The sequence below is a fragment of the Capra hircus genome, chromosome 10, assembly GCF_001704415.2.
Source record: "Capra hircus breed San Clemente chromosome 10, ASM170441v1, whole genome shotgun sequence".
Taxonomy (NCBI): domain Eukaryota; kingdom Metazoa; phylum Chordata; class Mammalia; order Artiodactyla; family Bovidae; genus Capra; species Capra hircus.
Window position 1 is genome coordinate 48720252 of NC_030817.1, and position 24618 is coordinate 48744869.

A 24618-nucleotide genomic window follows, 5' to 3' on the forward strand; every position below is an offset into this window, starting at 1 on the left:
CACCAGAAACTAGCACACTGTAAATCAACTCTACTTTTAATTTTTAAAGAAGTGAACATCAAGCCACAGACATGAACAAATAAATGCTTGTAAACATTGCCATTTCCTAATTCTTGTTACTTACAATGTATTTTAAATAACACGTGAAACTTAATACAAAAGCCAAGACTCATCACATGTTAACCATTTTCTAAGTTTTACCATAACAACAAAGTGGATTTGGTTTCTTATTTTCCCATTTTTTTCTGAAATACAATAAAAGACACAATTTCAAAAATTTAAATATTTGCAAGCACGTAAAAATACAGATGGGATTTTAACTTATTATTAATTTTATTGCACTCATCTCGCACACTAGTAAAGTAATGCTCAAATTCTCCAAGCCACGCCTCAGCAATACGTGAACCGTGAAATTCCAGATGTTCAAGCTGGTTTTAGAAAAGACAGAGGAACCAGAGATCAAATTACCAACATCTGCTGGATCATCGAAAAAAGCAAGAGTATTCCAGAAAAACATCTACTTCTGCTTTATTGACTGTGCCAAAGCCTTTGACTGTGTGGATCACAACAAACTGTGGAAAATTCTGAAAGAGATGGGAATACCAGACCACCTGACCTGCCTCTTGAGAAACCTGTATGCAGGTCAGGAAGCAACAGTTAGAACTGGACATGGAACAGACTGGTTCCAAATAGGAAAAGGAGTACGTCAAGGCTGTATATTGTCACCTGCTTATTTAACTTATATGCAGAGCACATCATGAGAAACACTGGGCTGGAAGAAGCACAAGCTGTTACCAAGATTGTCGAGAGAAATATCAATAACCTCAGATATGCAGATGACACCACCCTTATGGCAGAAAGTGAAGAGGAACTAAAAAGCCTCTTGATGAAAGTGAAAGAGGAGAGCGAAAAAGTTGGCTTAAAACACAACATTCAGAAAACAAAGATCATGGCATCTGGTCCCATCACTTCATGGCATATAGATGGGGAAACAGTGGAAACAGTGTCAGACATTATTTTTGGGGGCTCCAAAATCACTGCAGATGGTGACTGCAGCCATGAAATTAAAAGACACTTACTCCTTGGAAGGAAAGTTATGACCAACCTAGATAGTATATTCAAAACTAGAGACATTGCTTTGCCAACAAAGGTCCGTCTAGTCAAGGCTATGGTTTTTCCAGTAGTCACATATGGATGTGAGAGTTGGACTGTGAAGAAAGCTGAGCGCTGAAGAATTGATGCGTTTGACCTGTGGTGTTGGAGAAGACTCTTGCAAGTCCCTTGGACTGCAAGGAGATCCAACCAGTCCAGCCTAAAGGAGATTAGCCCTGGGTGTTCTTTGGAGGGAATGATGCTGAAGCTGAAACTCCAGTACTTTGGCCAACTCATGCGAAGAGTTGATTCATTGGAAAAGACTCTGAAGCTGGGAGGGATTGGGGGCAGGAAGAGAAGGGTACGACTGAGAATGAGATGGCTGGATGGCATCACCGACTTGATGGATGTGAGTTTGAGTGAACTCTGGGAGTTAGTGATGGACCGGGAAACTCTCAGTAAGACTCTCTAAAAAAGTTCTCTTTCACCTAGTGGTGACCAAAGAGGCCAGTCTAGCGACAGTCACTGGTGGGACTTCTGGGAAAGCTCTTTAAATGGGGCTGACTCAGCTAGAAGAGCTGCTGCTTTTGCCCTTTGTACTCCTTTTTCCTATGTGGAACTTGGTTAGGACAGCTGGCACCCCTGCAGTCATACTGTGACCATGGAGGAACAATGAGGGTGGAAGCCACAATTAAGGGCTAGATATGCCTTGGGGATAGAAAAACAGTATAAGAGAATAATCCTTTCTAGGAAGATGTAGAGGATATTTGGGGGAGATGACACTTGAGCTAAAACTTGAAAGATGGGAAGAATTTGAGTAAGAAAATACAGAGAATACTCACAGCAAGGAGATCACAGGGGAGAAAGGCATGGGGGCAGAATGAGTGTGCTCTAGGAAAATCAACTAATAACATTTTTATGGTAGAAAGTCTTAAGAAAAATTTGGTTATTTAGGGAAGAGCCAAGCTGAAGGCACTGATATCCAGAAAATGAACTAAAACTTGATTGGTATGAGGGAAATTTAAGTTTTCAAAGGAAAAAAGTAAAATGATGACGATAACATGTAAATATTATTTTGTGAGTGATACACAAAATAAACAAGACTAGAGAGAGACCCTGGAGTCCACGGGGACTGTGGCTGTGGTAACTCAGGCATGAAGTGTTGAGAGCTTTGCCTTTGATGGTCCCAGTGAGAACAGGGAAGAAGGCCATGAAAAACATTTTGAGAGGAAAAAAACAAAAAGTCTCAGTGCCTAACAAAATACCTGGTAGACAATGAAGATGTTTAATGAGTACTGCTAAGACAACTGATATCAGATGTGACCTGAACAGGCCTCTGCTGTCCTGGTTCAGACTATAATTAATAGCTTCCTAGCAGGAGGCTCTATGTCAACTATCTTATCTTTGAAATCTATCTTTCCTACTGTAACTGGAGTGACTTATCTGAAAGACAATTTAGGCTTTCTTTACTGCTGTACTCAAAAGCTACTGCCAGTGGCCTAAAGAAAATCAATCGAATGCCTGGGCACAGAATGATCTTCATGATCTGAGCGCAGCTTGCCTTTCGAGCCTTGTGTCCTGTAATTTTCCCCTGCCCATACAAATACACCAAGACCCTATGCTCTAATCCCACAACAGTCTAATTACTGCTTACTGAGCTTTCTGATCTGCACTTCTGTGCATGCTAAGGTCACTCCATGTGCAATATCTTCTCCAGTCAACAAGTCCAAACTTTACCCCTTGTTCAAGCCTCAGCTCAAATGTCAACTTCACTCTGAAGTGTTACCTCCCCAGTCATTCCCCTTCATTTTCAGTTATTAGAAAACTGACTACATCCTTCCATTTTTGAAGTTAACAGTATGTAATAGCTCTCTGTTCTTGTAGTTCCGTTAAGCCGTGTCTGACTCTTGGTGACCTCATGGACTGTAGCACACTGTGTCCATGGGATTTCCCAGCCAAGAAAATTGGAATGGGTTGCCATTTCTTCCTCCAGGAATAGGTGCCTACTGAATTAGAACACTTGTTTACTTTGGGGGGGGGGGTATATCAAAGGCACACAGTAAATGCAAGAATACAATTTAAAACGTGTGGTGAGAATTCTAAATCAAGAAGGACAGCTTAAACACAAACATTAATTCTCTCCCTCTTGAGATCCTATTTTCATAATAGCAAAGGAATTTGTAAAAGGCACTGAGAGAGTCAATTCCTAAGCAAATTGATAAGAAGTCGAGGGTCTCTGAGGAGGAGAAAGGGGTCTGGGGCTCTCAAGGCAGAGACAGGGGTCTGGAATTCTCAAGGAGGAAGAAAGGACAAACCTTTTTTTCTACATTCTTTCAGTCAGTTCAGTTCAGTTCAGTCACTCAGTCGTGTCCAACTCTTTGTGACCCCATGAATTGTAGCACGCCAAGCCTCCCTGTCTATCACCAACGCCCAGAGTTCACTCAGACTCACATACATCGAGCCAGTGATGCCAACCAGCCATCTCATCCTCTGTCGTCCCCTTCTCCTCCTGCCCCCAATCCCTCCCAGCATCAGAGTCTTTTCCAATGAGTCAACGCTTCTCATGAGGTGGCCCAAGTACTGGAGTGTCAGCTTCAGCATCATTCCCTCCAAAGAAATCCTACGGATGATCTCCTTCAGAATGGACTGGTTGGATCTCCTTGCAGTCCAAGGGACTTTCAAGAGTCTTCTCCAACACCACAGTTCAAAAGCATCAATTCTTCAGCGCTCAGCTTTCTTCACAGTCCAACTCTCACATCCATACATGACCACTGGAAAAACCATAGCCTTGACTAGACGGACCTTTGTTGGCAAAGTAATGCCTCTGCTTTTCAATATGCTATCTAGGTTGGTCATAATTTTTCTTCCAAAGAGTAAGCATCTTTCAATTTCATGGCTGCAATCACCATCTGCAGTGATTTTGGAGCCCCCCAAAATAAAGTCTGACACTGTTTCCCCATCTATTTCCCATGAAGTGATGGGACCAGATGCCATGATCTTCGTTTTCTGAATGTTGTGCTTTAAGCCAACTTTTTCGCTCTCCTCTTTCACTTTCATCAAGAGGCTTTTGAGTTCCTCTTCACTTTCTGCCATAAGATTGGTGTCATCTGCATATCTGCGATTATTGATATTTCTCCCAGCAATCTTGATTCCAGCCTGTGCTTTTTCCAGCCCAGCGTTTCTCATGATGTACTCTGCATATAAGTTAAATAAGCAGGGTGACAATATACAGCCTTGACGTACTCCTTTTCCTATTTGGAACCAGTCTATTGTTCCATGGAATCCCTTAGAAGAAATGGAGTAGCCATCATGGTCAACAGAAGAGTCCGAAATGCAGTACTTGGATGCACTCTCAAAAACGACAGAATGATCTCTGTTCGTTTCCAAGGCAAACCATTCAATATCACAGTTATCCAAGTCTATGCCTCAACCAGTAACGCTGAAGAAGCTGAAGTTGAACAGTTCTATGAAGACCTACAAGACCTTTTAGAACTAACACCCAAAAGAGATGTCCTTTTCATTATAGGGGACTGGAATGCAAAAGTAGGAAGTCAAGAAACACCTGGAGTAACAGGCAAATTTGGCCTTGGAATACAGAATGAAGCAGGGCAAAGACTAATAGAGTTTTGCCAAGAAAATGCACTGGTCATAGCAAATACCCTCTTCCAACAACACAAGAGAAGACTCTACACATGGACATCACCAGATGGTCAACACCAAAATCAGACTGATTATAGTCTTTGCAGCCAAAGATGGAGAAGCTGTATACAGTCAACAAAAACAAGACACGGAGCTGACTGTGGCTCAGTTCATGAACTCCTTATTGCCAATTCAGACTCAAACTGAAGAAAGTAAGGAAAACGGCTAGACCATTCAGATATGACCTAAATCAAATCCCTTATGATTAAACAGTGGAAGTGAGAAATAGATTTAAGGGTCTATATCTGATAGATAGAGTGCCTGATGAACTATGGAATGAGGTTTGTGACATTGTACAGGAGACAGGGATCAAGACCATCCCCATGGAAAAGAAATGCAAACAAGCAAAATGGCTGTCTGGGGAGGCCTTACAAATAGCTGTGAAAAGAGGAGAAGGGAAAAGCAAAGGAGAAAAGGAAAGATATAAGCATCTGAATGCAGAGTTCCAAAGAATAGCCAGAAGAGATAAGAAAGCCTTCCTTAGGGATCAATGCAAAGAAATAGAGGAAAACAACAGAATGAGAAAAACTAGAGATCTCTTCAAGAAAATTAGAGATACCAAGGGAACATTTCATGCAAAGATGGGCTCAATAAAGGACAGAAATGGTCTGGACCTAACAGAAGCAGAAGATATTAAGAAGAGGTGGCAAGAATACACAGAAGAACTGTACCAAGAAAAAAAAAAGATCTACATTCCTTAGTAAGGATTATATAACACTAACGTATCCTGCTTGAGGACATATTTCTCCTTCCTGAAAACCTTCTGACTAATCCTGTTTTCTTAAACTGTATATATAGTGAGAGTGGGACTGGTAATATCTTTGCTTTCTCTGTCCCTTTTTATACTTTAATAAAACTCTGCTACACCAAAGCGCTTGAGGGATCAAGCTTGGTCCCTGGTCTTGTTAAATCTTCTTCGGAGATCACGAATCCGACATTGTTCACCATAAGCTATCAGCATAAAAGCAAAACAGCAAAGATCATATGCACATGCAAGGGCCCAGCAGGTGAGCAATATCAACACTTTTCTGGAAGAGATGAAGTGGGGAGGAAAGCAACGAAGCAGGGCTTCTGAAGAAACTGAAAACAAAAGAACAGAAAGTTGAAGCAAAGGGGTCAATGGCCCTAATGAGAGAATATTCATATGGCACCTAAACCTCTGGTAAACACACACAGACACACACACATTATGAAAGAGTTCCTCTTTGATTTCAGATAGAGGTTCAACAATAATGCAACCATCAGTTTTAATATGTAATGTATAAATGGTAACTAAAAATATAATTGTTACATGTTTGTGCTTTTCATATGTAGAAGCAATAGATGATTTTTCCATTGTGTCACTGTTAAGTATAACTATATTAGCAGAGATCACAGAGTATAACCATAAAAACTGTCCCCAAAGGAAAAAAATACTTAGGAAACAAAAGTAAACACCTTTAAAAATTGTAAAGTGTTTCCTTAGAAATATCTATGGAAGTCTTGAATCTATAAGACAAAAATAGGACACTATATTAAGAGGAATGGAGTGGTGTTGCAACTAAAAATGACTACTGAATTGAAAGAATTGATGCGTTTGAACTGTGGTGTTGGAGAAGACTCTTGAGAGTCCCTTGGACTGCAAGGAGATCCAACCAGTCCATTCTGAAGGAGATCAGCCCTGGGATTTCTTTGGAAGGAATGATGCTAAAGCTGACACTCCAGTACTTTGGCCACTTCATACAAAGAGTTGACTCATTGGAAAAGACTTTGATGCTGGGAGGGATTGGGGGCAGGAGGAGAAGGGGACGACAGAGGATGAGATGGCTGGATGGCATCACTGACTCAATGGACACGAGTCTGAGTGAACTCCGGGAGTTGGTGATAGGGAGGCCTGGCGTGCTGCGATTCATGGGGTCGCAAAGAGTCGGACACAACTGAGCGACTGAACTGAACTGAACTGAATCTAAGGTAAATTTGCAGAAATCTCTCAAAATGTAGAACAGATAGCTAAGCTGAAGGAAAACATGAGAGAAAATAAAAAGAGGATTCTCTGAACAGATTCAGTAAAAAATTAAGTCCTAATGCCCTAAACAGAGATTGAATAAGCTACAGCTTATGGACCAAATCCTGCCAGGCACCTGCTTCTTTTTTTTTTTTTTTAAACAGCCCATAAAACAATTTTTCTTTTTTTTTTTTTAACATTTTTAAATGGTTACCCTTTAAATGGCTACACAGCAGCCTTACTTTTTGCCTCCTATCTGTGTGACATCTAAAATATTTATTATATGGCTCTTTATGGAAAAGTTTGCTGACCCCTGTCCTAAGACATTTACTGTATGTTACCTACTGATTTCTCTCCTATGTATCTAGGAAGGTACTGGATAAGGTAATCTTTGAAATATGTGAGAAAAATGCCACTCAAATCATTTTCTGTGTTCTGCGGTTTACATGAGGAATTTTGACTGAGAAAGGTAAGAATCAATCTAGGTGACCCTGCATCCAACTAGCTGGAATCGCCAAACAGTCATATAAACAGAAGGAAGGAAAAATTAGAGAAATTTTTCACATAAAAGCTTCAGAACTGAAGGGAAACAGTGGTGTTTAAACTGAAATGCTTATCAAAGGCCCAATACGATGACACTGCACACACAAGGCATAATACTTTGAAACTGTAAAACACCAGGATAAAGATAAATCATCAGTTTTTTTCACACAGAGAGAAGAATCACCCTCAAAGGAACAAGAATCAGCCCTTTCAATAGCAACACCACGTTCAATGTTGATAAAACAATGGCTTTAACTTCCTGAAGAAAAACCATTTCCAACCTAGATTCCTATGAGGGGCCATCTCCTGGGGAAAGTTTCAAAAAAGGGTTCTTCACCTTTTAAAAGAGACACGATGGGGGAAATTCTCCCTTTTCTACCTCTGGACATCATCATGGGAGGCTATGTTGTTTGGAATCGTGGCAAGCTTCTTGCGACCATGGACAGAAAGCAAACATAAACTGGCGATCTACTCATCTATCATAGCTGGAGGTCAGTCTGGGACAGGGATGTGTGAACTATTCATCAGAATGGGAATAACGACCAGAATGACAAACAGAAACAGTTTAGAGCAGTTAAGAGAGAATAGGAGGGCTGAGGATGAGGCACCAGAGTTTTTCGCTCTTCACCAGAAGCCCCTTTCTTTATACTATTTCTTTTTAAGCTATGTGTGAATTTTTTGATGAGACTATTTTTTAAATTTCTATTAAAAACAGGAGTAAAGCTATGGTCACAAAAAACAGTTTACAGGGTCATAGTTAAATGAAAGGTATAAGGAAAAACAAAAATAAAGACTATTGTGATGTTTGTGGGAAAGTATGTAAGTCTATAAATGGACAAAAGAGCAAAGAAAAAAAAAAAGAAAAAACATCAGAGTAGAAACCAAATTTTCAAAGAAGGATGAAGGTACTGATAAATGTCAATTTATTCTCTGCTATTCATAAACAACCTAAAGTAATGTTCCTGGGAATTATGCTGGTGGTTGCAGGAAAAAAAACAAAGCAGGTATATTAAAAAAAAAAAAAGCTTTATTGAGATATAATACACATACCATTAAGTGACCCATTGAAAATGTACAATTCAATGGGTTTTAGTATAGAGTATGCAACTAAGTACCCTCACAATTTTGGAACATTTTCATCACCTCAAATAGAAACTCCATGCCTGTCAGCAGTCACTCTCAGTGAAATGAATGAAAATTGTTCAATCATGTCCGACTCTTTGCAACCTCATGGACTATACACTCCAAGGAATTCTCCTGGCAAGAATACTGGAGTGGGTAGCCATTCCCTTCTCCAGAGGATCTTCCCAACCCAGAGATCAAAGCCAGAGTCTCCCACACTGCAGGCAGATTCTTTACCAGCTGAGCCACCCGGGAAGCCCAGGCAGTCACTCCTGATTTCCCCTCAACTTCCTCAATCTCAGACAACCTCTAATGCATTTTCTGTCTCTACAGATTTGCCTACTATAGACATTCAACATAAGGAGACTCCTACAATATGTGGAGGTTCTATGTTGCCACTACATCGTTCCTTTTTATCATTGAATAATATTTCATTGTATGTATATATCCCATTCATTTGTCCATTTTGTTTGTCCGTTCATTTGTTGATGGACCTACCAGCTGTTTCTACTTTTTTACTATAATGAATAATGATGCTATGAGCATTCATCTACAAGTTTTTGTGTGAACATCTGTGGTAAGTAGATTTCAAAATAAAAACTGTAAAAAGTTACATCAACTAGGTAAGTATTTTTATAGGCATATAAAATGCTTAGCATTTTATAAATAGAAAGTATCTTCACATTTTTATGTACATGTTTTGTGTCTTCTTTGTTTCTCTATACAGTTATTTCTTATCAACAAATATAAAAACAAATTATAGATACATAGCCATGGAGGGGGGAATTCAAGCAGTAAAAAAAGATACATAGTATAGCAAATTATAAATCTTTCATCTTTGTCCCACCCTCAGAGAAAATACTGTGAACAATTTCTTAGGTCCTGCCAGAAGTATTTTTTCAAATACCTGCATATGAGAGAGTTGTTCTAACACAAATAGGTGAATCATACATACAATGTTCTGCACCTTTGTTCCTTCATTTAGTATATTTTGAAACTAACACTCTATCAATACATAAACATCTGTCTCTTTTTAAATAGCCAATGAGGATTTCATTATATGGCTATACTATACTATGAAAGTGAAAGTGAAAGTCGCTCAGTCGGGTCTGACTCTTTGTGACCCCATGGACTATACACTCCATGGAATTCTCCAGGCCAGAATACTGGAGTGGGTAGCTGTTCCCTTATCCAGGGGATCTTCCCAACCCAGGGATTGAACCCAGGTCTCCGGTACTGCAGGTGGATTCTTTATCATCTGAGCCACCAGGGAAGCCCCATACTATACTTAGTGCTTTATTAATGGGTCACCCCATCCTTTTTCCTAGCTAACAGAATTCTGATTTTATTGAAATATTGGATGACAATGTGTGTCAGGGATACCAGCAGCTACTCCCCCCACCCTCACCTCCTATGAGCTTACTTCTGATTCCTCTAAGCTTTCCGGTAATTCCACTCTCTTTATCCATGACTGAGTTAGAAATATACACACAACATAATTCTGGCCCAAGAGATATGAAAGTCTCCCAAGGAAATTTTTGAAAAAGGGTTCTTCACTTTTTAAAGGAGACTGATAGGGTCTACCTCTGGACATCATCATCAGAGGCTATGTCGTTTGGAACTACTGCAGGCTTCTTGTGACCAAGGACAGAAAGCCAAGAGAATCCCAGAGAAGCTGGGCTTCACACGACTCCGTTCAGCTGCTGCAGTCACTACCTCTCTTCTATGCCTGCTTCTTGTGAGGAGAAATAATAAATGCAATTATCATTTAAGCCAATTTTGGCTGTTACAGTGAGTCTGTTACTAGGAGCTGAAAGCATCCTAAATGATACACTACAGAAGGACCTACTTTAAATACTTTACATTTAGGGACTCCCCTAAATTCTCTAATATCCCCTGATATTCACTCACTAGCACCCATGTTTTCTCTTCACAAGGTTCAGCACATTAGTAATACTTTTGAGAAACTAGTTCATAGGGCTCCACAGCAGATGGTAAGCCTTGTTGAGGGTAGGGACTGTGAGTGAGTGAGTATTAAGTTGCTCAGTTGTGTCTGACTCTTTCCAACCCCATGGACTATAGCCTGCCAGGCTCCTCTGTCCATGGGATTCTCCAGGCAAGAATACTGGAGTTGGTTGCCAGGATAAATAAATGGATAAAAATACATAGGAAAAAATACCAGACTATCACACAATTAGTGGTGGCTTTATGGAAATTAAATTACAGCTGATTTTTATTTATTTTTATAAAAATATCTAAGGTATACATGTTGCTTCTGTAACCTAACACTAATATATGCATGAACATATACACATTATGTGTGTGAATACCAAAGATACAAACTGATCACCATGGGTGTACAGGGAGCGGAGTTGGTCCTTTTTCAGAGGCTCCTATGCTATGCTGACGCACAGAGCATATAATGAGTATGAAAGTGAGAGTGAAAGTGAAGTCGCTCAGTCGTGTCCGACTCTTTGCGACCCCATGGACTGTAGCCCACCAGGCTCCTCTGTCCATGGGATTCTCCAGGCAAGAATCCTGGAGTGGGTTGTCATTTCCTTCTCCAGGGGATCTTCCTGACCCAGGGATCGAACCCAGGTCTCCCGCATTGCGGGTAGATGCTTTAACCTCTGAGCCACCTGGGAAGCCCCTATAATGAGTATATGGCTCCCTAATGTGTCAGACTATTTTCCCTCCTGATAACTCACCTCTCCTGGTCTCACGTGAGCAACTGTAAGTGCAGATTTTACTATACTTTGTGATTGAAGATTAACAGTTGTCCTGTCTATTAATTTACCAGTAACATTTCTGGTTCAATAGTAAAGAATCAGTCTGCCCATGTAGGAGATGTAGGTTCAATCCCTGGGTCAGGAAGATTCCCTGGAGAATCAGTCCATGGGGTCACAAAGAGTCGGAACACAACTCAGTGACTTAACAACAAGAGTTCTCCACACAAAAAAACTTTATTTGAACTTCATGTTTTCTAAAAAATATAAAATCTCCCTTCAACTTCTGGCCACAATTTCCATTTGGCTGAATGCCAGATAACCAAGATTTTACTATACTATGTTATCTCAATAGTCATTTCTCTGTGAATACATTCAAAGGAAAATTTTGTGCTATGTATAAACAATGAAATGATAAAGAAGAAAATAGAAAACCACACATAATTATGTCCTTTGTACAGCAAGTGCTAAATCACCATGTGTTTTCAGTTCTGTACCTAGCTGTGATGAATTAGCATTGATCCACACAAATTTATCTAGTTATCCTCACAATAAATTTGGAAATTTATGATTAAAATAAATGCATGACCTATGCTTGATCCCAGAATAAAGTAATACTGGCTAGAACATTTGGTAACAGTGAAATTATGGTAAAAGAAACAAGTACAAGGCAATAGAGTCCTAAGCCTGGTGAGCATTTTCAAATGGTCGTCTTTCTTATTTTTGTGGTAATATCTCTAATTCAAGAGTTTAGCACCGACTTTCAAATATCCTTTTTAATAGGAAATCAAGATGATAAAAAATAATAGGAAAATGTTTAATTACAGTTTTAAATTTAAAATTTGTATAATTTTAATTCCTCTAACAGATATCCATACTATCTATTTCTACCCACATTTTGAGATTCCTTTTCTCCTTGATACTGGTCATTTGAGTTTTCTTTCTTGTTTGGGCTTACTGTGATGTAGCAATTTTCTTAATCTTTTCAAGGAACTACCTTTAGTTTTATTTGTTTTCTCTACTTTTTGTCCATGTTCTATTTTATTGATTTCCATTCTTATTTTCTTCCCTCTACTTTTTATTTTTCACTTAAGGTAGAAACTTAGATCATTTTCTTTTGTATTTGAAGAAGCACTGAATTATCTCATCCATATCCTGATATGTTTTAATTGCCATTCAGTTAAAATGATTTCTAATTTTCCTTATAATTTCCTTTTTGATCATGGCTTATTTAAAATATGCTGTTTAACTTCCAAATTTCTATGGATGTTTTGAGATAAACTGAAGCCTGCACACTGCAACGAAGAGCCCATGTGCCACAAAAAAGACCCAGCACAGCTAGAAACAAAATTTAAAAACAAAAATGCAGAACTTAAAGGGACCTGATTACAAACGGGGTCTTGACTAATGTTCAATTTATACTATTTCACTGGTTCTGTGGGTCCCCCAAAAGTCGCTTTCCTGTTTTTCAAGTGTGCTGGAAGTTGGGTCTACTCACTACCACTACCCCATTTCATCTATGGCTTGTGGGATAAGAACTATCATAGTGAGAAGGCCAAGTGGAAGCCTCTGAAACTGTCCTCTCTCCAGTGAAGACAGTAAATTAAAGCAATATTTATTGAATATGACAAGAAAAGCACAAGGAACCAAACATCATCAAAATTAAAACCTTCTGCGCTTCAAAGAACACTATCAATAAATTCAAAAGACAACTCCCAGAATGGGAGAAAATTTTTGCACATCATGTATCTGACAAGAGACTTGTATCTAGAAATAAAAAGAACTAGGACAACTCAATAACAAAACAATAAATAAACTAATTATAAAACAGGCAAAGACCTGACTAGACACTTCTCCAAAGAAAATATACAACTGGCCAATAAGCTCACGAGAAGATTCACAATATCATGAACCATCAGGGAACTGTAATAAAATATCATTTTGCACCCACTAGGAAGGCTGTGATAAAAAGTCGGATGATAGTAAGTGTTGTCAAGGATGTGAAGCGAGAACTCTCATACTCTATTGGTAGGAACGTAAAAATGGTACAGCCACTTGGAAAACATTTTGGCAGTTCTTCATTTGACCCAGCAATTCCACTCCTAGGTATATATGTCCCAAATGAAAATAGATATCCACACAAAAACTTGTATACAGATGTTCATACCACCATTATTCGTAAAAGTTAAAATGTGGAAGCAACTCAGATGCCCACCCAATGCATGGATAAAGTGTGGTTATCCATATAATGGAACATTATTTGGCAATAAAAAGAAATTAAGTACTGATACATGCTATAATATGCTTGAACCTTGAAAACATTATACTTAGTGAAAGCAGCCAGATACAAAGGACCACATATTATATAATACCATTTAAACAAAATGTCCAAAATAGACAGTCTCTTTAAGAGACTGAAAGTAGACTGGAAGTTGCCTGGGAAAGGGGGCAGGTCCTGGGGGTAAATGAGGAGTAACAATGGGTATGGGGTTTATTTTGCAGGTGATGAAAATATTTTAAGATTTTGGTGATGATTGAACAACTCCATGAACATACTAAAAACCACTGAATTGCATACGATTGTTAATTGTATCTTAATAAAGCTATTTAAAAAAACAAATAAAGATATGGCAACCTAGTGGGAATATCATAGATTTGTACCACCATTAAATACTTAAAAGGATATAGGGTGATTCCTATAATGAGCTCATTTAATTCTCCCGTTGGTCCCTAAGAAACCACATAATAGCCTCAGTCACCTGCTGGTTCCTGGATACAAGGAGTCCACAGTGCCCTGGCAGCAGGCGTAGATCACGGTTGAATGGGATCCTTGAAGGTGTGTCCCCTAGAAGGTGTGTGCTCCCTCTGGGGACCTGGATCTCTACTCCGGCAAAGCCCAGAGTTCCAGGGATCCTCCAGTGGGTCTTTGGAAATGATGGCAAGTGGGGCTACTCCTACTTCTACTCCTTTGTTCCTGGACCGTGTATACTTTCTGTTGTGAATACAGCTCATATTGAGGTTTTTGGCTTAAATATTAAACTGGCATGCCATCTTTACAGAGTATTGCCTCCATATTGGTGCTTGGGTTGCACTTTCAGTAGGCCATTCCAGTGCCTGCTTCTAGAGGGTGTGGTAGATGATGTGATTAATGGATCCCATGGTCATGGGCTCATTCTTGCACCTCCTTCTCTGTGAATTGGGCCCCTTGAAAGGAAGAAATGTTGCATAGATTCCATCCCTATGAACACATATTCTGTAAGCACTCACATAATTGTGCTGGCTGAAGTTCTGCAGAAAGGAAAGGCAAACCCACTTCTATAAGTAATTTGAGAACAAATCACTGCCCTTTCAGAATGGAAGGGACCCAATTTAACAAACTTACCATAGAACGGTTATGATCATGAGGATGAATGCTCTGCAGTTTTAATGTTCTTATAAAGTCTTTGGTCTGGTTTTGGTATCAGAATAATGCTGGCCTCAGGAATGAATTGGGAAAAGTCTCTCTATTAGTTTTAGTAAGACACTGCATAGGATTGGAATTATTTATTCCTTAGAATTATGGTACAATTCAACTAGTGGAACTACTCTTTATTGGATGGTTTTTAATTAATTTCAAGTGTAATTTCTTTAAGAGTTGACAAAACTTGTCAGGTAATTTATTTATTAAAATTTTAGTAGAGTATGTCTTTAAATGAATTGGTCCATTTCATCTAAGTTAATGAGCTTACAAGCACAGAAGTGTTCATAACATCCCTTACTTAGCCATTTAAACTCTGTTGGTTCTATAATGATGCTAGTTTATAGTTTCTTCAGGTGGAAGCTTGAATTAATTGTTCAAGACCTTTCTTCTTTTTCAATATAATTTAATGCTATATATTTCTCTCTAAGCAGTGTTGTAGCTACATCCTACAAACTTTGATGTTGCTGGGGTTTTGTTTGCTTTTGTTTTGCTGAAGAATAGTTGATTTACAGTACTGTGTTAGCTTCTGGTGTATAACAAAGTGATTCAGTTATACATACACATATAAACATATATATATATCCTTTTTCATATTCTCTTCCAGTAAAATTTATTCAGTTCAGTTCAGTTCAGTCACTCAGTCATGTCTGACTCCTTGCCGAAACCATGAATCGCAGCATGCCAGGCCTCCCTGTCCATCACCAACTCCCGAAGTTCACTCAAACTCACATCCGTTGAGTCAGTGATGCCATCTAGCCATCTCATCCTCTGTCGTCCCCTTCTCCTCCTGCCCCCAACCCCTCCCAACATCAGAGTCTTTTCCAATGAGTCAACTCTTTGCATGAGGTGGCCAAAGTACTGGAGTTTCAGCTTCAGCATCAGTCCTCCCAATGAACACCCAGGGCTGATCTCCTTTAGAATGGACTGGCTGGATCTCCTAAATATAGTTCTCCATGCTACACAGTGGGACCTTGTTATTTATCTGTTTTATATATATATTGTTTGTATCTGATAATCTCAAACTCCTAATTTATCCCTTCCCCACCCCCTTTCCCCATTGGTAACCATAAGTTTGTTTTCTATGTCTTTGAGTCTGCTTCTGTTTCATAAATAAGTTCATTTGTATCATATTTTAGATGCCATATAGAAGTGATATCATATGGTGTTTGTCTTTTCTCTCTGACTACTTCACTTAGTATGACAACTTGATAATCTCTAGGTCCATCCATCTATGTTGCTACAAGTGGCATTATTTCATTCTTTTTTATGGCTGAGTATTCACTGTATTCATGAGTATTCCTTGTATATATATATCACATCTCCTTTATCCATTTGATGCTGGTGTTTTGGGGTTTTTTTGCCACATTTTGTGGCATGTGAGATCTTAGTTTCCCCACCAGGAATCAAACCTACACCCCCTGCAGGGGAAGCGCAGAGTCTTAACCACTGGACTGCCAGGGAAGTACTGATGCTATATTTCTATTACATTCTACTAACACGTTTTCTAATTCTCTTTGAGAATTCTTATTTGACTCCTGTATTATTTAGAAGTATGTTAACTTCCGAATATTTGGGGATTTTTCAGATATTTTTGTGTTACTAATTTCTACTTTAATTCCATTACAGTCAGAGACCATACTTAGCACGATTTAAATTAGTTTAACATTGTTGAGGTTTGGGGTTTGGCCCAGCTTACTCAGTATATACTCTATGTGCAATTTTAAAGACCATGTGTTCTGCTGTTGTTGGGTAGGTCTATAAATGTCAATTAAGTAAAACTGATTTGATCATGTTGTTCAGGACTTCTGTATCTTTGCTGAATTTTTTTGTCTACTTATTCTATCAGAGCAGAAGTAGTATTTAGCTTTAGTGTTAGAAAAAGAATATTTAGTTTTCCAAGTATAATTCTCTTATTTTTCCTCAGCTGCTAAAGGAGATCAGTCCTAGGTGTTCTTTGGAAGGAATGATGCTAAAGCTGAAACTCCAGTACTTTGGCCACCTCATGCGAAGAGTTGACTCATTGGAAAAGACCCTGATGCTGGGAGGGATTTGGGGGCAGGAGGAGAAGGGGACGACAGAGGATGAGATGCTGGATGGCATCACTGACTCGATGGACATGAGTTTGAGTGAACTTCGGGAGTTGGTGATGGATAGGGAGGCCTGGCATGCTGCAATTCATGGGGTCCGCAAGGAGTCAGACACAACTGAGCGACTGAACTGAACTGAACTGATAAATGTCAATTAAGTAAAACTGATTTGATAGTGTTGTTCAAGACATCTGTATCTTTACTGAATTTTTTTGACTACTTATTCTACCAGAGAAGAAGTAGTATTTAGCTTTAGTTTTAGAAAAAGAGTAGTTTTCCAAGTATAATTCTCTTATTTTTCCTCAGCTTCAAATACCTTAATACACTGTCATTCTTGAAGGATATTTTTATTAGATACAGAATTCTGAGCTGATCATTCTTTTTTCTTTACAACCTTAACTATGCTGTTTCAGCACAGTTTCTGATGAGCAATCTACAGTTATCTGAATTGCTATTCCCATCTACATCGTGTGTCACTGTCAGTTTGAGGGCCCTCTTGGGAGCCTGGAGTTTGTTCTTACAGGACACTGAAGTAGGGTGAGGAATTAAGAAGGCACGAATGTGAATGAAGGATGTATAATGTACCCACTTGCTGGTAGGCTCTCATCATCTCTTGTCTGGATCAGTGTATTTAATAAATGACTAAGAGAAACACAAATATTGTATCATCTTTAAGGAAAAACATAAAAATCTGCAAAATTGGAATAAGACTGTCTCTCTATCCGAATTAAATTAGAATAAGATAATTCAGGCTTACATCATCCTTTATCTCATTACTTTACGCATGTTTTTCATAATAAAATAAATGGTTCCAAGGCCATCTCATCATGAGGACACCTAAATTTAACTCTTAAATTTTTATAAACTCTTGTAAGATACATTTTAGAATATTGTGAGAACTTATCGTTCTAACCTATTGAGAAAAAAATCTTTGCTGTTTATAATGAAATAAAATGCATACTTACTCTGAATAATATTTCTTCATTCCATTTTGGATTCAAAGTCTAAAAGAATAAACACAGCATAACTAACTTTTCAATATTTCATTACACAAAAATAAAACAACATACACTTAAAAATTTTTGAATACTAACCTTTTTAATGGTTTTCGTTTGCACACTTGTAAAAATTCCATTCATTGGGTCATATAACGTCACTCGCACATAAGGATCACTGTTAAAATTTTTAAAAATTTAATTGTTATTTATTCCCAAACTCGGGTTTCTCAAACTATAAAAACCACAGAATTTTCCTCGTTAACAATTTCTACAATTATTTTCTACACTTAAAAGTAAGGGTTCCTTAGGCAGGGGTAAGTAATTATAGTAATTGTAGTATCTAGCTAAAAAGCTGAAATGCCATGATAGAGAAACAGACAAAGAATTAGAAAGAAAACCTTTTAATCACAATTCAGTGGTTTCCAACCTCTTAATATTTTTGGAAACTTTGTTTAATTTTTTTATTACATGCCTTCTTCTTCTGGGTTAAGAAGGTTAATTCAATGATTTTCAAGAATAGCTTTGTAAGACCTCAAGGTAGTTTCAAGTTATCTCACAGGTATAAACTCTTCTTACAAAATAAAGACAAAGTGTTTGAGCTCAAAATAATTGTGTGCTAAGTAACCCTTGTACAAAGAGACATGGAGAAGGAAAACCTTGTGATATTCAGGTTTGCAAAGCAAAAGACTTGACATTTTACTTTTTCATGGTCATATTTCTCTCATGTCCCTTGGGGATCCCAAGTGCCCACTATTTTCCACCACCATCTCCCTCCTCCCATTTCCACATACAACTTTGGTGCTACTGCTGCTGCTAGGTTGCTTCAGTCCTGTCCGACTCTGTGCAACTCTATGGACGGTAGCCTGCCAGGCTCCTCTGTCCAAGGGATCTTCCAGGCAAGAATCCTGGAGTGGATCATCATGCCCTCCTTCAGGGGATCTTCCTGACCCAGGGATTGAACCCATGTCTCTCATGCCTCCCGTATTGGCAGGTGGCTTCTTTACCACTAGTGCCACCTGGGAAGGCCCCATACAGCCTTATCTCTTACTTTAATTGACAAAAATCAAAGGCATCACAATACTCCCAACATCCTGGTGTTCATCAGAGTCCATCCTACCCCTAACTTCAACGATTCAGGTATTTCACCCAATCACCCTTGTCCAGTGACCTCCCACCTTCTCTGGAACCTTGCATCATCTATTTTGACTTAGGTTTTTCCAGTCATTGCTGTTGCTAAGTTGCTAAGTCGCTTCAGTCGTGTCCAACTCTGCACGACCCCATAGACGGCAGCCCACCAGGCTCCCCCGTCCCTGGGATTCTCCAGGCAAGAACACTGGAGTGGGTTGCCGTTTCCTTTTCCAATGCATGAAAGTGAAAAGTGAAAGTGAAGTTGCTCAGTCGTTTCTGACTCTTAGCGACCCATGGTCTGCAGCCTACCAGGCTCCTCTGTCCATGGGATTTTCCAGGCAAGAGTACTGGAGTGGGGTGCCATTGCCTTCTCCGGTCCTCCACTCCCTGACTCTCCTTCATGCTTCCAGCAAAGCAAACTAGACTTTCTTCCTGTCTCAGTCAAAGTTCGCAAGTGAAAAATCTGTGATAATAATGACACAAATAACAACTAATACATATGCAGCAATTACTCTGTGTCAGGCACTGTTATAAATGGTTTATATATATATTAACTTTCGGAATCCTTATAACAACCTATGAGGCAGGTATGATTATTATCTGTTTTAAACAGAGTCAACTTTAAGTTGACTTTAAAAAGTCAACTCATCCCAGATGACACAGCTAGGAAGCGGAACAGTGAGGAGTGAAACTCAAGCACCTGGTTCCAGAGACCCTGTTCATAACCATGACAGCCTACAACCTCCCTTCCTTCATTTCCCCAACAGCCAGTGGTCTTCAAAGCCCTATAATCTGGCTTCCACCTTTTTCTTTCAGACCCATTCCATGAAAAGTCACCAATCTTGCTAAAACAATTGACACTTTGTACTCACTTATTTTGCTGGCTCTCTATATGTTTGATATTACTGACCATTTTCTCCTTGAAACTCATCTCATTTAGCTTTCATGACACAAGACCCTTCTGGTTCTCCCTTTTGTTTTCTCTACATATTTCCTTCAAAATCTCACCCATGATTTTAACAATTAACTGTATACTCACAAATATAAATATAAAACACAAATGCAAACATAAATATATATTCCTGATCTCACAACCCAGATAGACACTTCTACCTGGATAGTTCACAGATAATATCTGTTCAAGAATTTTGCCCATTTTTAATTGGTCATTTTATCATGTTATTATTAAGTTATAAGAAGTTTTTATAAACTATGAATTAAAGGTGCTTGTCAGATATATGCTTTGAAAACATTTTCTCCAATCGGTGGCTTGCCTTTTCCTTTTCTTAACTGTGTCTTTCAAAGAACACAGTGGTTCAGACAGTAAAGAATCTGCCTGCAATGCAGGAGACCCAGGTTTGATCCTGGGTTGGGAAGATCCCCGGGAGAAGGAAATGGCTACCCTCTCCGTATTCTTGCCTGGAGAATCCCATGGAGAGAGGAACCTGGCAGGCTACAGTCCATAGGGTCGCAAACAGTTAGACAGAACCAAGCGACTATCACTTTCACTTCCAACTGTGTCTTTCAAACAGAAGTTTTTAATTCTTGTTTAATTCTTTTTAATTCTTGTTTCAATATTTTTCTTTCAAAATTTTATGGTGCATATTTCTTTAGCCTTATTCAAGAAATCTTTGCGTAACTCAGTAGACCAAATATTTTCTCTTATGTCTTCTGCTGTCGCTGTTAAGCTGCTTCAATCGTGTCCAACTCTGTGAGACCCCTTAGACAGCAGCCCACCAGGCTCCCCCGTCCCTGGGATTCTAGAAGTTTATTAATTTCAGCTCTTATTATTTTTCTATATTATATGTGATATGGACAGAGCTTCATTTTGTTCCACACCTATAACCAGTTGTTCTAGTATCATGCATTTAAAAGATTATCCTTTCTCTTGAATTACCTTAACACTTAAAGCAACTGACCACACACATATGTATGCGTGTGTGGGGGGGGAGTGTGTGTACTTCTACACTCTTTATTCTAGTCCACTGAACAATATAGCTACTCTTATGCCAATGCTGCTTTGTCTTGATTATCTGTATAGAAAATCTTGAAATTATGTTGCATAAATTCTCCACCCATGTGGCCTATGTTCTTTTTCAAAATTGTTTTGGCTATTCTGTGTCCTTTGACTTTTTATAACAATGGAATCAGTTCATCTGTTTCTCAAAAAAAATCCCGGGATTTTTATTAGGATTGAGCCAAATCTATTCAATTTGGAGAGAAATACAACTCTAACAATAATATATCTTCAATCCATGAACACGACAATGTTTATCCATTGATTTAGATCTTCAATTTCCCTTAGTTAGCAATGTTTTGTAGTTTTCAGTGTGCAGTACTTGCAAATCTTTTGTTAAAGTTATTCCTTCAAAGTTTTTAATTTTAAATGAATTTTAAATTTTAAAAATTCATTTTCCAATTGTTAACTGATTGATCAGTTCAGTTCAGTCGCTCAGTCATGTCCAACTCTTTGTGACCACAGCATGCCTGGCTTTCCTGTCCATCACCAACTCCTGGAGCTTGCTCAAACTCACGTTGTCTATCGAGTCGGTGATGCCATCCAACCATCTCATCCTCTGTCGTCCCCTCAGAGGATATAAGAATATGACTAATTTTTGTACAGTGACTTTGTATCTTGTGGCCTTATATTTTAATTCTAGCAGCTTTTTCTTTCGTAGATTCCTTAAGGTTTTCTATGTACATGATTTGACTGCAAATAAGTTTTTCCCTTTTCAGTCTGTATAATTTTTCTTTTCCTAGTCATATTACACAGCTAAGACAACATCTAGCACAATGTTGAGCTGAATGTGAAAGCAGACAAACTTTCTTATTCATGAGTTTAAGCAGAGAGCATTTAGACTGTCATCACTGGGCATAATGATAACTACTACCTTTCTCACAGAAAACCTTAATCAGATCTACAACTTCCATCTATCCCTAGTTTGCTAAGAGTTTCCATCATGAATGGGTGCTCAATGATGTCAGATGCTTTTTCTGTTCTTACTGAAATGATCGCTTTTCTTTTATTCTAGTAATACGGTATATTATATTGATTAACTTTCACACGTTAAAGTAATTCTGCATCTTATTATTAGTTTGTTGACAGTTTTTTTTATCATAAAAGGATGTTGAATATTGACAAGTGCACTTTCTACACCTACTGAAATGATCATGCATTTTTTTCTTCTGGACTGTATTAATATGACAGTGGTTGACTTGAACAAATTTTATATTCATAAGAAAAATCCCGTGTGCTGAAATCCGTTTATCAGACATTCAAAACTCCACTTCAGTCTTCATATGCTTACTGTTTGTATGGCATATGCATCCCTTCTCTTTCATCTTAGCTGTGTCTTTGTATTTTAAGCGCATCATTTATAGACAGTATTTAGTTGGGCCTTCTTTTTCAGCCCATTCCTTACCTCATGTTCACCTTAGTTCATTAATGTTTAATGCAATTGTTATGGTTAGATTTAGGTGTATCAAATTATTACTGGTTTTCTATTCTTTCCTTTCTCCTTTCTCTCTCTCTCTCTTTTTGATAATTGTGTTCTTTTCCTGGCCTTTAAGTATTTTTTTCCAAGAATCTCCTTTTAAAATTTTGATTGTTTTTTAATCTATAATTCTTTACATTAGTTTTTAGCAGTTCATCTAGGTATTGCAATATACACTCTTACTTTTTATTCCACTTACACAATATATTACATTCTACTAAAAAGTTTGTCTTTTATACAATAATCATTATATGTATTCCATCTATAAGATAATACAAAAACAATAAGCTGTGATATAACCAGGCATTCTTTTTAAAAAATTACGATGAAAAGAGCAAAAAGTCTTTCAGATGTTTCCAGATGTTTACCATTTCTGATGCTCTATGTTCCTTTGTAAGGATCTGAGTTTCCATCTGCCATCTATCCTCTTTACCTGGAAGAACTTCCTTTAGCTTTTATTAGAGTGCAGGTCTGCTAATGACAAAGTTTCAAAGCTTTCTTTTATCTGAAAATGTTATTTTGTCATCATACTAAAGAACAGTTTCTCTGAATATGGTAGAGAATTCTAGGTTGACAGTTATTCTATTGTCCCATTTTTTAAAATCTGGGCTCTGTAGTTTCTGGTGAGAAGTCAGTAGTCAATTGAATTATAGGTCCCTTGTATATAATTTGTCATTCTCTGAGTGCTTTGTCAGTCCTTTATACTTGGCTTTCGACAGCATGACTATTAGGTGCCTCAGTATGTTCTTCTCAGTACTCATCCTGCTCCGTGTTTTTTGATTCTATGAACTTGTGTTATTCACCAAATTTGGAAAAAATATGGCCATTATTTCTTAAAACAGAGTTTTCCCTCATTCTCTCTCCTCTATTTCTAGGACTCCATTTACAAGTGTGTTAGATTGTGTGGTATTATTTAACAAGTCCCTGAGGCTCTCTCTGTGTTCGTTTAAATTTTTTAAAATCTGTTTCTCTCTCACCTCCTGCTGAGAAATAATTTCTATTGATCTACCTCTAAGTTTAATTAATTCTTCCTCTTCATCTCCATTCTGCTGTTAACGTCATCTCAGAATGTTAATTTAATATATTTTTCAGTTTTAGAATTTTCATTTTTTATGGTTTCTACTTTATTCCTGAGATTTCCAATTTTTGACTTACGTGAGCATATTTTTTTCCTCTTCTGAGAATGTGTTTCATTTACCTGTTTTTTTTGGTAGATTACATAGCTTTGGATTCTATCTTAGACATTATAAATGTTAAGTTGTACAGACTGTGGATGCTGTATTTTCTCTTTGATAAGAATTTGTGTTTTTATTTAATTCTATCATGTAATTAATTATCTTACTTGGGCAAGAATCACAAGCTCTGTTTCTTGGGCAGCAACCTTGATCTCTGTTCTGATCTTTTGTCCTTAGTTAAGTTGTCTGGAATCTGCTATCAGATGTGTGATTCAGGGTCAGCAAGAAATGATTGTAGACATAGTTTGGGAATCTTCTTTCCAGTTCTTTCCATTCCAGAATCCTCACTATGAATATTATAATTTTTCCATGTTCTGATTCCATGTGACCTCAGACTAATTCATAAATTGGAGACTTACTCAGTGCAACTCCCACCTCCAAACAGGGACTCTTCACTAGACTTTCACTAGACTCTACCTGCTCTGTTCACTCTCCACTGCCTTTAAGTTGCTGCTTTCAGTAATATGTTCACAGTTTGTGGTTGTTAACTGCCCAAGGATTAGTATGTTAGAATTTTACTAATTCCCAAAAACAGAATTCACTAATGTACCTTCTAACTACCTTTCTGAGTTATACCTTTGCCTAATTTCACATATTCTGCAATTCAGATATCAAGGAAGTTGGTAAACAACCAACTGGAAACAACCAACTTCATATAACAGTTTACTAACAATATCACTCAATTTTTCATCTAACCAAAGTTAGAAAAAATTAATTAATACAAAGTTTTAAAATTGCATCCCAACTTATTATACTTACCTAGCTCCCAAGATATCCTTTTTGGCAAGGCCTATTCCAGCTATAACTTTTACCCTCACAATTCGGGAATTTTCCTAAAATACAAAAATTCATATTTTATTTTCATGTAATTTATAACTTACTTAAGACACATATCTTTAAATATATATATATACCAAATAAGATAACAGGATATTAAAATTAATAGGAAGAATCTTTTTTCAGGAATTAAAATGACTAAAAGTATATAGAGAAAAATAAAAATTGTATTGTTATCTGTAATGACTGGATTATCTACAAAGAAAATCCAAA

General features: G+C 37.9%; 1 protein-coding gene across 2 annotated transcripts in view; it reads right to left on the reverse strand.

Annotated features, from left to right (window-relative positions):
- Nucleotides 1-24618, reverse strand: part of NEDD4 (neural precursor cell expressed, developmentally down-regulated 4, E3 ubiquitin protein ligase) — a 144155-nt gene that overhangs the window by 102054 nt on the left and 17483 nt on the right. For both annotated transcript variants that reach the window (XM_018054245.1, XM_018054244.1), the window contains exons 2-4: nucleotides 24328-24401; nucleotides 17808-17886; nucleotides 17679-17717 (exon numbers count right to left, since the gene is read on the reverse strand). In XM_018054245.1, coding sequence (XP_017909734.1) covers nucleotides 17679-17717; nucleotides 17808-17886; nucleotides 24328-24401 — 192 coding nt within the window. The remainder of the gene's footprint in view (nucleotides 1-17678; nucleotides 17718-17807; nucleotides 17887-24327; nucleotides 24402-24618) is intronic.